The 18,272-nt window shown below is 29.7% G+C and overlaps 1 protein-coding gene across 2 annotated transcripts in view; it reads right to left on the reverse strand.

Annotated features, from left to right (window-relative positions):
- Positions 1 to 7,938, reverse strand: part of LOC143190229 (uncharacterized) — a 61,632-nt gene extending 53,694 nt beyond the window's left edge. For both annotated transcript variants that reach the window (XM_076394407.1, XM_076394406.1), the window contains exons 1-2: positions 7,522 to 7,938; positions 1,813 to 1,982 (exon numbers count right to left, since the gene is read on the reverse strand). In XM_076394407.1, coding sequence (XP_076250522.1) covers positions 1,813 to 1,982; positions 7,522 to 7,800 — 449 coding nt within the window. In that variant the 5' untranslated portion in view covers positions 7,801 to 7,938. The remainder of the gene's footprint in view (positions 1 to 1,812; positions 1,983 to 7,521) is intronic.
- Positions 7,939 to 18,272: the final 10,334 nt, after the last annotated feature.

An 18,272-nucleotide genomic window follows, 5' to 3' on the forward strand; every position in this document is an offset into this window, starting at 1 on the left:
AGATCCCAGTCACGCCGGTAACCAGGCTGGGTAAGACCGGATGTCTTCTGGGATGATTTCTAAAGTCGGTCACTCGCCAGTCGGTAGGCTTAATGCTGAGGACCGTGGTTCGGAGCCCACGTGATTAAACTTTAAGTCCAGTCCACATAAACCCATAGGGAAAAGCAGACTTTATTAAAATATATGTATAATAAAAAAGACTTAATAAGGATTCGCGTTCACGTTTTTCAGTTTTCTTCGGGACTATCAAGTTTGGATGTCTAGATGGATCTATAAGACATATTGCATAAGTCGTAAGTAAAAAGTGGATAAATATAAATATTTAGTTCGTAATAATTATCTTTAATAAAGTATTTAATAGTATTTGTGGGTTTGCCATTTTATTATTATAATTAGGTAATGATAGTTATTGCCTACCATTTGCATTTATCTGCAGAAGGGATTTCTGTAATTGTCAAATAAATCATCAAACATCTGATTGTTTGAATGTTTAGACTGCTTTTATCTACTTTTATTTTCTTTCTGTATTTTTTTCAATATGAGGTTTATGTTAGAATATTGATCTTCAAAACTAGTGTTGAGAATTATCGGCTGAAATCGACTATCGACTGTTTAGTAATTGACTACATTTTACTGTTTCAGTCGCTATTTTTGGTTCGACTGATTTTACTACTTTTTACCAGTGACTGTATCAATCGCTATTTTTGATTTATTTCCATTTAATAGGAAAATTCCATTCCTTTTCACAGATCCACAGAACATTCAAATATAAAAGTAATTCTGCTTCTTTTAAAACGAAATTATTAATTGCATGATAATAATATCTAGTAATTATTTTTTCCTTTTCTTTTTTAAAGTTTTTAAAGTACGTGAAGGAATATGTACATCTCCGTTTCCCTTATACTACCATTTGAAAATATAAGCACATATAAAATTAACCGCTCCAAGCAGGAAATATATACAGGAAAGGGTTCGTACATCTTCGTCTGACGTCACGAATAGAACAAAACAGCCGAACCGTGCTAGTTTTTTGACGGTCAACTGTTTCAACTGCTTTTCGACTATTGACTGTTTTCAGTCGATAGCTCCCAACGCTATTCAAAACCTTTAGACGTTCAAACGATAGTAAATTTAAAAAATCTCTGTCATTATCTCTACCACTATGGTCTCACATATCAGAATTTTGAGCATTGGAAAACTATTTATTTTGGTAAACTTAATTGTTGATGGTGACTAGCCCTGAAATATTAGTTATAATTCAAATTTAAGTAGAAGATCCATTGTATATCACGTGAAATTGGGAGAGGAATAACTAATAAACTCATTCTAATTTATAAGCTTATAAGATTTAATCAATAGATGTCATCGACATGAGAATGGCTTTATTTACCAAATAATATCTCCACAGATTTCTAGATCTCTAACATATGCAAATAATAATGCCAGATATCTGCTTTTGACTGTTCTTATAGTCACTCCATTCTTTTGATCATTCATTGCTCAGGTAGTTTAATATTTGTTAGTGCATGTCTTTTCAAGTGTTGCTTTTTGAACTTTGGAATTGAACTTATTACCACAATAAGTGTTAGTATGTAAGCATTATTCAACTCTATCTTCTGAATTGTTCTCTAAGTTATTGAATGTATCTTCCAATTTAGTTTATTTCAGAGACGTCTCCAAAATAATGCTATGATTTTTCCTAATTCAGATCAGTTTTAGTTTATGCGCAATCTGGTCTTTTTCTATACTCTCATTTAACACTTTTAAAGGGAATAAATACAGGTTGTCTTGTTAACAGATTATTTAGCTTACCTTAGTTTATTTAACTCTTGTACATGTTTTGTTAGCTTTATTTGGCTTTCGAGGTCCGGCAAGTGTCTATTGATTGATAGAACAGCACTGGAATAATTGACGTGGTGGGTAAATTTGCATTTGAAATCTTCAGGTGGTCCACAGTGAAACAGATAGCAGCTGCCCGAGTTCTATAAATAAAAGAATACAAATGGCATGACAGTAAGATTACAATAATAATCGGAAATCAACGTTTGACTGACAACCACTGGCTCGCACGTCTTTCCTCAAGTTTTGAAAGCTTAAAATTGTTTAAATGTCTGATGATGATTCAACCAATTATTAATATTTCCAAAGTAACCCTATATTATGTTTCTTAAGAAGACGTACCTGACAGAGCCTGAACATGTTCCCACTTTTCTAAAAAAATCAACTAATTTTTTTTAATCAAACTTTAAAGGAGTTTATTTAATCAAAATGCGATACTTAATTGAAAAACAAAGAGGAGGTACAGATTGTTTTTGCTTGGATATGTTTTCTTGTAAATAATCTTCTACGACCTTTTCACATGTGTTGAAGTCAACCTTTATGTGGTTTGGAATAATCGTTGAATATGTATATGATAATAATAGAAATGGAAACACATTTTTCTTTTTTTATTTATTTCAGTATAAAAGAAAAAGAAACTTATCAGATCATAATTGTATTTTACAGTAATAATTGTATTTTGACGAATTACAAGAGTAATAAAATTTTTGAATTGGTTTTATTTTACCTGCAAGTAAAACCTAACTAAACTTAGTAAATTAGTTTAAAATTAAAATTGATTACTGTACTGACTATTTACTACTTCATCCATGACTAGGAAAAATTAAGTGAGTAAATACCAAAATACCCAAAAATAACAAAATCATCACATATATAATGGGAGTGCAATAATATCGAAATTACTTTCCCACTAGCCATTTTTATAGTAATCAAATCGACGTCGACAATTACATTCCGATATTTTCAGATGTTATTTGCTTTTATTCCAAGGAAAAATGGTAACAATGTAAATGAATCAAGCCATATAAAAATAACTTTAAACTTATATCCAGACAACACTTGATTAGATTCGAAGAAATTGCTTTCACAAAAATAAGATCGAAAATATCAGACTGAGATTAATAGACCTGGAGCATTATTTTATTTCTTGCTCGCCTTTGTGCAAGGATTAAGCTAAAATTTATGAATAAGTTTCTATTCATATTGAATTGAGTTTCTACTTTAAATAAATTAGAATCAAATTCGTTCATCTACCAGTCTATATGCCATAGTTATATTAATACATCTTTCTAGCTCGAGCGTATTTTGAAGTCATAAATTACTAAATGTGATTAGTAAGTAGACAATATATAGTTATTGTGATGACACAGTTATTGTTTCGATTTCATTTTCTGATGTTTCACTACTGCATGGGATGTTCTGTTATTATGATGTAACATATCTAAAGTTTATCAGTAACTTGTAAGTTTTTCTGATTTTTGATAAACTGAATCCTTTTTGACACAACGAACACAATTTTGACTTTTACTTTGTTACGTTTACGGGTTATTACATTTGAAACAGAGGGAAAATTTTTCTTTGAGTTTAAAACGAGAAATGTAAAATACAATTTACAATCTTCTATTAGCAATATGTTCGGCAGCCGTTTTGGTGGCGCAATGGTAAAGGCGATAGGACGATCCGTCCTCCTACTGTTGAGATACCTGCGGGTTCGAATCCTGCTGGGGCATGGTCGTAAATTTATGTTTGTAATAAACAATCACAAACATAAATATGTAATTATTAAATATGTGATTGTCCTAGCAAGTAAAATCTGACAAGGAAAAAGATCCCAGTCACGCCAGTAACCAGGCTGGGTAAGATCGGATGTTTTCTGGGATGATTTCTAAAGTTGGTTACTCGCCAGTCGGTAGGTTTAATGCTGAGGACCGTGGTTCGGAGCCCGCATTAAACTGTAGGTCCAGTCCAGATAAACCCATATTTGGTAAAAGGAAACTTTAAAATATAATAATATATTCGGCACCGTTCTGCTGAATGTATCTACCAAGCTAAACTCTTGAACATATATTTTGAGTTTGATAATTCTGTATCAATAGTGTTAGTCTTTTTTTTCATAGTTTATAACTGTTGTAACATATTTATAACATTTATAACAATAATGCAATATTTATGACACAGAACTAATTGATTATCATCGTCCATTATATCGTCAGCTAATAATTTTCTTGTAACAATTTTATGTTTTCGACAACAAGTTTAGTTTATGACGAAAGAAGATAAAAATAGCTTAAGGTTAAACAGCAACTAACTTATTAATTTATACTCATAATAATAATAGGGAAATTATTAAACTTTGCTCTTTATGCTCATATCTGACTTTTATTATAAAAATGTTATTATTAACTTAGTTCGTTAATAAAGATAGATAAAGACTACTAACTAATTTTGACTTTATGGAATGAAGAATTTCTTGTGTTGTTAAAGACTTACAACTTTTATTGACTTTAATCAAATAAATCTTATCAGTGGCTCAGTTTACCCTAGATAATCTATATACTAATCGCCTTAGCGAAAATTTTGTCTCTCTTTTTGAGTAAAACGCACCTGGAGGTTTGAAATTTGGCACGGTTTAAGCTTATGTCTAGGAAAAAATTTTAAGGCTAATATTTTTGTGAAATATGCGTTACAAATAAATAAATTTCAATAAAGCGAAAGGTACCCAAATCCAGCAACTTGGAATAGCCGTCAGATCAGTGACAGAAAATATATAAATAAATACAGTGGGTAGCCGTGCCAGCTAAGAGTTTAGCTCACGATCAGGGTTTTTAATTTTATAATATAAAATGAATATATTTAAAACGGTATTAAAATAGAAAGTGAGTGACTAAAACATTATTGAACAAATTTATTTAAATTTAAACGTGTTTTGTGTTCCTTTCGGATATTCCGTATTATTGGAATTATGAAAGGGTTATGGCAAGTTTGGATAAAAAACGATTAACTTAAATAAAATAGTATGGTCACGTAACGTTATATTTTACATTTTATGCAGACCAACTGATTTAATGTGCCTGCTTTATCGGAAGGTATATGTATATGTGAAAGAAAAACCCTCTGTTTTCAAAAAAATCGTCTGTTTTCTTTGTTTACGAGATATTTAGATGTTCGAAATACACAATATTGATTTAATTTGATTTCTTGTGAAGAAAAAGGAAAAAAAGAAAAAACAAAAATTGTTCTTGCTTAAGGACTGTTGTTTATTCTTATCTTGCTTAAGTACTGTATATATTTGTACTAAAGGTAATTCTAGGAGTAAGATTTTTCTGTAAATTTTAGTGGTATAGACCTCTGATTAATTTCAGGTTTCATTAGTAAATATATTTCTTGCAACAAAGCACTAATCAAATATTGCAGGTAATAAATACATTAAATTGACATGGGACATAAGACAAAGTAAAAAGAAATGGCAAAGACATAAAAGAAAGTTATAGAAGACAATCTAAAGATGATCTATCTGCAAGGGAGAGATTGAAGACTGAAATAAATAAGCAAAGAACAATCCAATTTTATTTAAATATATAGTTAACAAAATTATTATATTAATCAGCCTTGTGTATTTATTGTTTTTGTAATATATATTGGAGGTTAGAAATATGGATAAAAGGTAAGAACCATATGAATACATAAATCAAGTAATATTAATATGCAGGATTTAAAATAAAACTTCATAATTTGTATAGATGGAATACACAGATATTAACTAAGATTAATTAATTAAGAATTAAGATAAATATTGGTGTTTAATGATTGATACAATAAGATATGTGACTATATGACATATTATTCTTTGAACTTTGTATCAGTTACTTTGATTATTATCTTTATAGACATACATTTTGGAAAATCAATAGTTAATTTAGGGATTGTAAATATATTACCATAATATACATTCCTAAGTTGTGTAAAATAAACTGTTTTATCGATATTGCTTTATTAAAGTCAAATATCATTTTGAAAATTGTTTTATTCCTAGATACTCTATTTAATATACAAATATGTGTTACTTAGCGTTGTAAACTTTCGACTGAAATTGACTATCGACTGTTTAGTAATTGACTACTTTTTACTATCGACTGATTTCAATCGCTATTTTCGGACCAACTGATTTACTACTGTTACTATTTACTACTGACTGTTTCAGTCGTATACTTTTAGTTACTATTTTTGGTTCTACTAATTTCATTCGACTGATTTTTAATGTTCTCGCTCTGTCGTCTTTGTTGAACTTGACAAAAGTGTACCCAATTTATGCTTAAATAGATTTATATGTAATATATAGTTTAATAATTTTTTGATAGTTTACCTGTAAATAAAAATATATTGTATATTAATACAGTACCATTTTTTAACGGTATTTTTCAAGATTGTTAATGTAATAGGGTAAAAAGATTAAAATTGTGAATGATAAATATTAAAATACTTTTGACTGTTTTTATGGCAATAATAGATAATATTTCAATTACTCTCCCGATTTTTGTTAAAAAATATTTCCGTTCAATAATAAATAAAGCAGATCCTTTATTTAAAAAACCTCTAGTAGTTATTGTGCGATCATTTTTAATTATGTTAATTTTTTTTCTATTATTATGTGTATGATTAATTTTTATTTAATATTTATGGTTATTGTGCATCTTTAGATTTTAGGTTTGGTTTAAGTTATATTGTATTGTCTATATTTATTATAGTATATTATTTTAAAATAACAATTAACACATTAAAATACGCTAAAACATTTGTGGGGTATAATTCCATTCCATAGAAAAATTCCATTCCTTTTTACAGATCTATAGAACATTCAAATAGAACTGGCGAATATAAAAGTAGTTCTACTTCCTTTAAAATGAAATTATTAATTGCATGTTAATAGTATTTAGTAAATGTTTTTTCCTTTTAGTTTTTAAAGTTAGTACGTGAAGGAATATGGACATCTCCGTCTCGCTTATACTACCGTGGGAAAATAAAAGCACATATAAAATTAACTGCTCCAAGGAATTATCTCCGTCCTTTCCTTTCTCACAATTTTTATAGGAATGGATTTATTAATCCTCTTCTGGTATCATAAATTGAAACTGAATTGAACACTTGACTGAAAATAGTAATTACTGTTTTTAGTCGCTAGTTTTTTAACGGTCGACTGTTTTGCGACTATCGACTGTTTCGATTGTTTTCAGTTGATAGTTCCCGATGCTAGTATCACTTCATTTGTATTCCATATTTATTTTTATAACCTAAAAGTAAAAGCGGATCATGTATATTAATATTTGTTGCTTTGATATTGTTACCGTTCAGAAATTAATCTTACTTATGATATCTTGTGACAATACCCAGTGGCGTAGTAATTTATACTTATCAATACTTCTTATTGAAAGTTAATGGATATTAGAATTAATTAAATGCAATTTAAGAAATGTTTGTGAGTGTTAGTTTTTGAATTAGTTTGCATATATTTTATAATGTTTTAATATACAGACATTTATTATTTTAATTAATATTATATATCAAATATATTTCTGATCTTATACTCAAATACTGTGAAGACAAAAATAATTAATTTAATATATTGTTGTAAAATTTCGACCAAAGGTTCATTAGTGGTGCTTGTATATACTCAAAGTTACTCACTTTCTCTTCAAAAACAAAGACGTCGCAGTCCTCGGTCTCGCAGCAGAGCCTCAGACATTCCTCCCTCGATCCCAGATCAATCTCGTTCAGATATTTGGCTCCCATGTTCTGCGAGTCTTGGGTTCGGATGATCTTATCCCGATGGACATTGAAATTGTCGATGCACGTTTGCAAATCGATCTCCGATCGTTTAAACCTGGCCGATTCGCCGTATTGTATCTTGAGGCAAATCGCGACGAAAACGAATACTAAGGCTGCTATCGGTGATTTCCAGTACATGGCGATATTTTTGATTTATGGAACAAGGTTACGTAACATCACAATGTCGTTATACACTGGCACTTTCTGGCGTTTTTCTATTGATATGGAGACGAAAACATGGTGGCTCGAACAGCTGATAAAAGATAACAGACCTGGGGATCGATTTGTCTCTATCGACGGGCGTGAGTGCGACGGAACAAGACCGGGAAAGTTCGGGAGGTTGGTGTCGGACGGGGGAACCGATCGATGAACGGGCACCTGCGCCTAGCTCCGGAGTTCTTCCATAAACGCGATTTCCAGCGACATAGTACAAGGTCGCATGTCGCGAAAGGGTTCTGAATAAATGGACAATGCCTAAACATGCTTGTTAGCGTTAATTCGTTTAAATCCTGACCGCTAAAAGCTAAATTAAACAGATATGACACTCAGTTTGTTATTAAACTGACCAAATATACATTGAGTGACGCTATTTACATTTTGTGCCCACTAATGACAACTAGTGAGTGCCCAATGGTCGAAATTCGGTCATAAAAGTGTAAAGAAAGTATGATATATTAATATTACTAAAACCTGTTTTGACAATATTTTCAATATAAGATCAGAAATATATTTGATATATAACATCAATTACAGTAAGAAATATCTGTATATTGAAACATATGCAAACTATTTCAAGAACTAACACTCACTAAACTTTTTAAATGACATTTAATTAAATGTAAATTCCGTTATGTTTATTTGATTATTTGTATTAATAAGTTTAAAATACTACACCACTGAATATTATAACAAAAGTATCAAGAGTAAGATTTTTTCAGAACTATAACAATTTAAGAGAATAAAACATAAACATGATAAATTAAATGAAGTTTTACATATTTGTATATCAATTACAACAATAGCGAGAACAATTTAGGACTATTTTTTACCATATAAAAATTATATTAACGCTAAAGTTAGGTCTATTAAGTAAATAACTAAAATAGTTGATAGAAATCTTGAAAAATTCGTCCGGTCCCCCTTGCACTTTTCGCTTTTTTAGTCCCTTTAATCATATTTTTCACTCCAAAGTACGCCGATTAAAAGTACTACTGTCATTTTGAATTACCTCAAAAAGTTTCTGAGATATGACGCATTTAATTTGTAAAATTTGCCTAATCGCCGGTTTCTCAATTTTAACTAATATGCGAAAACTGTAAGGAATACGGGGTTTTCACCATAAAAATTACAACATATTTTTTAATAAACTGGTGAATTTTTATTGGTTTCTGTCGGATTTCGAAATTTTGAAAAATTCCTCCGATCGTGGTCCGATTTGCAAGGTGAGATCCGAAATCGAAGCTCGGGTTGTAATCCCCATTTTTTTAGTGATTCGGTGTATATACGGTCTATATATATATATATATATATATATATATATATATATATATATATATATATATATATATATATATATATATATATATATGTATATATATATATATATATATATATATATATATATATATATATATATATATATGTATATATATATATATATATATATATATATATATATATATATATATATATGTATATATATATATATATTCAATTCCAGTTATTTTCAGTCCCTTTTAATGAGTAATTAAAACAACTCTTAGCACAATATTAATTAAAAATTAATGTATTACTACATTTCTTTTGTACTTGGATTAATTCATAATCAAGGCGAGTGCGAGATAAATACATCAATATGATTCCTCAATTATAAAATTATATTAACTTAAGCTATAGTTTACACTAAAGGTATACACTAAACAAGTTCGTATGGTTAGGTTAGCTTCAATCTTCTGATATCCCGCGCGTTGTCCAGTAGTTGTATTGCTTCCACGTTAGAATGATGTAGTAATATTCTTTCGTGTTTTAAAGCGAAATCTTGCAATAGTGCAGTTCTTCGCTGGTTAAGTAGCGATAGGCATTGATAATTAATCGAAAAATTTTGTTTTGACAGCGTTGGATGACTAGTTGATTTGAATTTTTATTGCAACTCCATATTTACACCCCATAGGTCCAAATTGGCTTTATGATTGTCTGATAAATCAATCTCCTTGACGTTAGATCAAGTTGAGTGTATCTTTCGACTAACCAGTATAGTTGTTTTATTTTGGTTCTAATGTGTTTTGCTTTTTGTCTAACATGATGTTGCTGTATGTAATGATAATAATTATTATTTAAACTTACTGATCTATAACAAATTAATTATTAGTTCTGCAGTGTTGCTAAGACACCATTTAAGAATTCTTCAGTTCTTAAGAAATGATTTAGTTACTGACCATCGTTCAGTACAGACTGGCCCCAATCAATTAACCCAGCATCTTTCATGTAACTCTATCACATGTTCTCTTTATAGCATACCTAATATACCAACTAGGGTTTATCTGGACTAGGCCTACTGTTTAACGTAGGTTCCGAACCGGCGAGTGATCAACTTCGACGTCATCTCAGAAGAATTCGGTCTTACCCAGCCTAGTTATTGGCGTGACTGGGATCATTTTCATTGTCAGATTTTGCACTCTTACCTAAGGACAATCACAAATGTTAAACAATCACAAATATCCACACGACCATGATCCAACAGGATTCGAATTCGCCACTATCACAACAGCTGGAGGACCGCCCTGTCGCCTTTACTATTACACCAACAAAGCCAGCTTTAATAATGTTACTAATTTAAAATGAATCGGTGTAAGAGGAAAAGGTAGTTCATAGAATAAAAATTATATTAGAAGAAAATTATTTTGTTTTTGAAATTGGAATACACTTTTGAGAATTATAGTATAATCTGTTAAAAAGTAGCGAAATTCTCGCACATACCCAATACAACCCTTAAGTATTACAATCAAGTGAGTTGTTAATGATATTCCGATATTTACTGCACGATAAAGCTCATTTGAAACAAAGTCGTCCATCACAATTACCAGCTTCGAACATAACGCTATTCCGCGGCCACCAAAAACAAAAACGACGCATTCCATGACTATCTACATCTTCGTTACGCTTGTCGTTTGAACAATCTAGTGTAACTATGTCATAACAATGATAAAAAAACTGTTTTTTGGTCATTGTTCTTCTCGACACGGTGCGATGGCTGCGAATCATTTACGAACCCAAAAAAGAGTTTTGGTGGTGTTTCTGTGTTTTTTTTCTCCGTAAAGATTAGATTAGACTGGATTGTAAAGGCTATAATTTAACAATAATTAGTTAAATGGTAATTGTTTCGTTTTAAATTAGTCCATATTTTGTTTAATTGTGAAAATATTTTCATAACTCTAAATAGTGGTAAATTACTATATAACATGGAAAAATTTATATAAATAACAACATACAAATATATATATATATATATATATATATATATATATATATATATATATATATATATATATATATATATATATATTGTTTTTTCCCCTTTTCATTTGTGCTATCAATTTAAATAAGATGTATTAAAGTTGTCTTTTTCTTTTCTTATACTGAAAGTAGACTAGCACAGATGAAAGTATGTGTGTGTTATTATTATTATTACTTGTGTTACTTACTCGTTCAACACAAAAATGTATTGAGGCAATTATTTTTACAATGTTAAAATGGTTAAATTGTATGATATCTTAGGGATCTATTAACAATATGCTTAGGGATCTATTAACAATGTAATAAAGCAATTATGTTTTACTACGGTAGGCTAGGGACTTTTCAATTGACCTGTTACTGTTCGGTTGTACTTGCATTAATACACAACCAACTCCAGTGCGGGATTAATACATCATTATGTATTTCACAAACTCACTCAATCACTCACTCGTGTATCTCTATAAAATATGTTTCCACTCCTCTATAAATGTTCGTAATAAATTGACTTCTACCCTAAAATTTAATTTTAATTATATATAAAATTTGTAAAAGTTTGGATGGTTCTGATAAATCATCAAAAATCAAAATCAAAAGTGGACATTTTCTTCATTTGAAATATCTCATTGTTGAGTCCTTGTGACATTGCAATGCGTCCAAAAATCAGGTTATCTAACTCTGATGTAATAATGTGTCTAATGCCAAAAAATCAAACTCAGTGGTTTGAGACGAGATAAAGACCTTAAAAAATTTAAATTTGAACTAAAATTTTTTTCGCAAGATGAGGCCACCTAGCTAAGGAGGAAACCGGCTAAGTATATTATTGATAAAGTCCATGTTATTGTTATTCATTGTTTTGCTAAATTTATCTGATTTCATAAAATTCGCACTTAAAATATTTCATGCAGTATTTTTGGAAGATCCTGTATAAGAAGAAATGTTCAGAAAGGACATTTCAAATGTTTTTTCTGAATATATATATATATATATATATATATATATATATATATATATTTCTTTTGTGCTATCAATTCAAATAAGATGTATTAAAGTACACAAAAATGTATTGAGGCAATTATTTTTACAATGTTAAAATGGTTAAATTGTATGATATACGTCAGAAAGGAGAAGATATACCAAAATGTAATACTTTAAAGAACAGCAACAAAAAATTAAAATATATGATATATATCACAATTACTGCTGTGCTCTTATTATGGTAAAATCAGCAAGTTAAAGAGATAGCTTAGGGATCTATTAACAATATAATAAAGCAATTATGAGATAATATCTTGTCTATAAAATCAAGTTCATTTCGTTGGTCGACAAATTATACTACTTTATTTTATATTAATTTATTTCTTAACATCCTTGTTGAAAAGTTTATCTCGGTTCCTTAGCCAATACATCTATACCAATGTCTGTTCTAGGTAAATAAACCCCTTCAAAATAATCAAGTTTTTAATTGATGGTACTTTAAAAACAACTTTTTAAATGATAACAAAAACTTTTCATGTAGTATAATCACCGTTACCTTCAAAGTAATTTTGCCATCGCCCAATTCGAACACTTTTTGGTTTTAAAGAGTAGATAATATTTTCATGACTTCTTCTGTTGTATTCCTATAAATAACAATATACATTAACACAAATGCTCTATATATAATAATTGTATACGTACCAGGTAAAAGCAATGCCACGTCACACACATCCTTAATTTAGCTAACTTAGGTTGTTTCTTTCAAGAAAAACGACGTCTGTTTTTTTCATTTCCACACACACGCTGGAAAGACAACACTTTTGAGAATGAATGTACATTATAGTTAAATAATAATGATTATAATTAATGCACAAAAATGTTAATCGTACTCAATGTCAGACATATAAAAATGGCGCCATAAACAAACTATAGAATCAAACAACCGGGTTATAGAAATTAGATATCAAATGCCTTTGTAACGAAATTCAAGTGAATCAATCAAAAATGTGGTTTCAGAGGCAGCATTAGTTGGATCACGCAAAATTTTTGTTCAGTTTGGCCTATTTCAATAAAACCTCTATATATACTGTACGACATTAACCTTAAGTTTGACAGTAGTAGTAGTGACTTCTTATGACTTGGGACTTGCCTTGTGAATTCTTTTTGGACGAAATCTTATATATATATATATATATATATATATATATATATATATATATATATATATATATAAAATGGTAACAAATATATAACTGACAACATAAACTGACAGTTTTAATGCTGGAAAATTAATTAATTATGAAACAAAATCCACAGCTATCGAGAGAGAGAATATTGTTACATGAACAAACTGAACGGTTTTTATAAAAATGTTTTTGCCGAGCGTTCGAGGCCCTTTCGCAAGTCTCTCTCGCCAACTTAATTTGGATTTTCAATACAGACTAGACGGGTTTTTAAGGTACTCGACATGTCTGAACGATATCCCCCACCTCATCCTCTTTGTTTGAACGAACTTTTGCTTGTGCAGCTTTCCAGACAAATATATATCCATAGTGCGCAAACTTAGGTCGGGAAAAGTGTCTTTTGTTTTGTTGATTCGGTTTCGGAGTTAACTTGGACCGAGCGAAGCGGTGTTATTTTTCATTTGTTTGATTTTTTATCGAAACCCTTTAATGGAATTATTATTCTCAATAATTCTGTGAAATTCGAAATAATGGGTCTAGGAAAAAAGTTTTAGTTCAAATTTAAATTTTTTAAGATCTTTATCTCGTCTCAAACCACTGAGTTTGATTTTTTGGCATTAGACACATTATTACATCAGAGTTAGATAACCTAATTTTTGACGCATTGCAATGTCACAAGGACTCAACAATGAGATATTTCAAATGAAGAAAATGTCCACTTTTGATTTTGACTTTTGATGATTTATCAGAACCATCCAAACTTTTACAAATTTTATATATAATTAAAATTAAATTCTAGGGTAGAAGTCAATTTATTACGAACATTTATAGAGGAGTGGAAACATATATTTTATAGAGATACACGAGTGAGTGATTGAGTGAGTTTGTGAAATACATAATGATGTATTAATCCCGCACTGGAGTTAACCATTTTAACATTGTAAAAATAATTGCCTCAATACATTTTTGTGTTGAACGAGTAAGTAACACAAGTAATAATAATAACACACACATACTTTCATCTGTCCTAGTCTACTTTCAGTATAAGAAAAGAAAAAGACAACTTTAATACATCTTATTTAAATTGATAGCACAAAAGAAATATGAAAAAGGGAAAAAGCACTATAGACAATTATGATTATATTTGCCCGGAGATATGTTTAATTTGATTCCAACCTTTTTAACATTCACATTTAATTATATATATATAATTATATATATTCAGAAAACACTTTTGAAATGTCCTTTCTGAACATTTCTTCTTATACAGGATCTTCCAAAAACACTGCATGAAATATTTTAAGTGCGAATTTTATGAAATCAGATAAATTTAGCAAAACAATGAATAACAATAACATGGACCTTTATCAATAATATACTTAGCCGGTTTCCTCCTTAGCTAGGTGGCCTCATCTTGTGACAATACACAGGTTTAAATGTAACTGGAAATTTTCGCCAAATTTTCTGATGGGCCACATTCTGCAGTCCATCGGGTTGAGATGCGGCATGTAGGGTTCTGCCGATGTGATGAAGTCCGGAAAATTGTCTCGACACCTTCAATTTCGCCTTATGGGCCGAAGCAGAGTCCTGTTGGAACGTTCATTTCGCATCGCCAAAGTACCGCTGAGTCCACGGAAGTACGACATAAACTCATTACGGTACAATAATTTCGTGTTAGGATAAATAAAACTTCCATGCAATTTTTTGGAGGATCCTGTATATTTATTGAAAATATATAGTTGAACACTACCTAGCTTTGGTTTTATGAACCCTTTTGATGCACAAAAACAAGCAACACTTATTATATATATATATATATATATATATATATATATATATATATATATATATATATATATATATATATATATATATATTAGTTAAGTAAAAGTTAGTAAAAGTTAAAAAGAAGCTCGTGTTCAATATGGTTTTTACAATTGCTGGTGACAAATAATAATAAACATTTAATTTGAATTTTAAAATCTCACAAAGTACTTTGTTTCAAAATATATTATATTCGTACTTACCTGTAATTCTATTTAAAAAAATTTATTTAGAAAGAAATTCTTGTTATTCGTACATGGTGAGTGCCATGTTTCCTTTCCAATTTATAAATATTTAGTGAATATAGACTGCGTATTTCAACTCAATGTACAAGCTGTGCTCTTCCACATTTCAGTCTATAGTCCTGCAATCTGAAACGCAATGAGCCGGCTTGGTGGCACAGGCCAAGGACTGTGGTTCGTTAAGCTGTAGGTCCAGTCACCAAAAATCCAAAAAGTGGTCGTGACTAAAATTTATATAATAGGTACATACACACATGAAATGCAATGAACAAACCCTTGTCTCGCCCCATAAGACCTTACCTTGTTCTCCCTACGGTTTGTAATTGTTGATTTCTCTTGTTGATCAAAATCTTTTGGAAACTTATGCATCCTATTGGAACCTTCACGCCCTGGAACAGAACATATTTGTTTCGTTTTTACATTTAAACATATCTTGTTACCGTAACTGCTACAAAAACATCATGATAAAACAAGCTGTTCCTAAGAAATATACTTCCTACAAAAAAAACTTGGTATATTTTAATATAATAACTTTCTAACAAAAAATTTTTTAATTTTTAATAATTAAAAATTATTAACATTGTTACTAGTCGTTTCCGACTAACCTACAATTTGTCTTTAATACCTTAAATTCAGAGATATATTACTAGGAGGACCCATCGGCCTTATCTCAGTCTCTGGTGAAATAATGTTTATACAGGTCACTGTTGTATTTTTTATTAATTGCACCTCCCTACACAACACCACACAAGATCAGATCGTTTGATTCTTTTGAGTCTGTGTCGTGCTCTGGTGGTATCCAAAAGTTGCAGTACTTCAATATTCTCATGGGAATGGATTGGAATTAAATAAAAATCGTATATATTTATATTTGATACTCTGAAGTTGTTTTGAATAATGATACTTTTGTTATTATGTTCATGTTTGTTTTGTTATGTAATTGAAACTTAATAATATTGTTTTGGTTAATACAACTTAATTAAAAAATTAGATTTAATTAAATGCTATTTAAGAAGGTTAGTGGGTGCATGTATTTTAACATACAGACATTTGTTAGTGTAATTAGTGTTATATTTCAAATATATTTCTCATCTTATATTGAAAATATTGTCAAAAGAAGTTTAGCAATATTAACATACCATTTCTGAGTTATTCTCTTTACTTTATTATGCAAGAAACATGATTAAATTTATAAGTTCTGGTCGAATTTCGACCACAAATCGATCACTAACACATTTTAGTGTCATTTTATTCAGTTCAAAAACAAATTTAACATTAAATTACATAATTGTACATTACGGTTTTCTTCAAATTTCAGTATGACCTTAACGATGATTCTTTCACCGTAACAAGGTAAGACAACGAAATGGACGAATTGTAGCGTCGTCACTTGTAACGACCGAAATCAGAAAGTCTAATTAGAGGAAGTTTTGAAGGATTAATATTCGATTGTCATACGGGTACGCGGATGTAACTCAAACGCTACGTTACGTGCTTGTAAAAGAAATCGTGTCTAATAAAAATATGACCAGAACAAAGGAGACATTTGCATTACACGAGATCGGTTGAATCGATTGAAATGTAAAAAGGTTCGTTTATAAAACTTCATTTTTGTTTCACAGTAAGAGTTTTTAATGAAAATTTAACTAATTAACTAATTTAACTTTATGACATTACATAACGACTATACATTATATATCTTGTATTCTACTGGTAATGTTTTCAATTACGATTATTTCCTTCCTCTATCCCATTATATTCCTCACTATTTGCTTCAAATAACTCACATAATGTTTTTAAATATCGACAGACACGTAAATTAAAATCTACTCGGTATCCGTCAATTTATTGATTTGTTAATTTGATCATAATTATATTTATTTTGTTTTCTTCTTACTGAACTAGTGTCAAGACAAGTTAATATATATTAATTTAAGACAACTATAATTATTATCAACGCCATTTTTTATTTACATCTCTTTAATTAAAAGCCATCAACCTTTTATTTTATTTTTAGAATAAATTTGTTCTGCTGTTGCCAAAGTACGAAATATTCAAAAATTACATCATATTAGGTTAATCAAAACGTAATTTCACCCTTTTTAATAAATGACTTTAAAATCGAATATATTTATAGTCTATCCAAAGTTCTTTTGTACATACACCATCAAGATGTTTAATGTTTTGCCAGCCGCAATTTGTAAATTCGTTTTAGAATCAGAGGATAATTTCCTTCTCATTTTATTCTAGTTAAGAAAAGACAAAATGCTGTCTGATAAGTTCAAACACGTAACCGAATTACCCTGTCAAAGCCGTCCGGTTGTCAAATATATGCAAAATTCTTCAAAACAACAGTGAGAAGAGGTTCTAAATCGGAAAACGTTATTTTACTGCTTTGCTTGTTTTGATAAGTTTCAAATCGCTGCTTATTATTACTCTGATTAAAAATTTCGAAGCCAGGCATAACCAATATACCTAACGGTCACTCATAACAAGGCCATAATAAAAATTGTGTTATGACAACAAAAGTTGATGGAAAAAGATAATTGGCGGAATAACAATTGATTAGGTTTTATTAGCCATTATATTAATTAGTAATTCACTGCAGATATACTGTACTTCGTACACGTTGATTGGATATTTACAGCTTCTTCACTTAAATTAAATTTTCTGAAGATGATTGATTCAATGATGACAATTTCTAATCCAATTCAATCTGAACAATCACCAATTCAATCTACTTTCACAGGGTGATGAGAAGGGAAACAAGTAAAAGTATATAATTAATATATGATAACTGCAGGAAATGTTATTGCAGATTGTCAAAGATTTATATCTACAGATATGTGCGTAATTGTTCAGAATATACATG

Source organism: Rhynchophorus ferrugineus, unplaced genomic scaffold, assembly GCF_030347505.1.
Source record: "Rhynchophorus ferrugineus isolate W39M unplaced genomic scaffold, kcgeb_rfMv2 rfM2, whole genome shotgun sequence".
NCBI classification, from domain to species: domain Eukaryota; kingdom Metazoa; phylum Arthropoda; class Insecta; order Coleoptera; family Curculionidae; genus Rhynchophorus; species Rhynchophorus ferrugineus.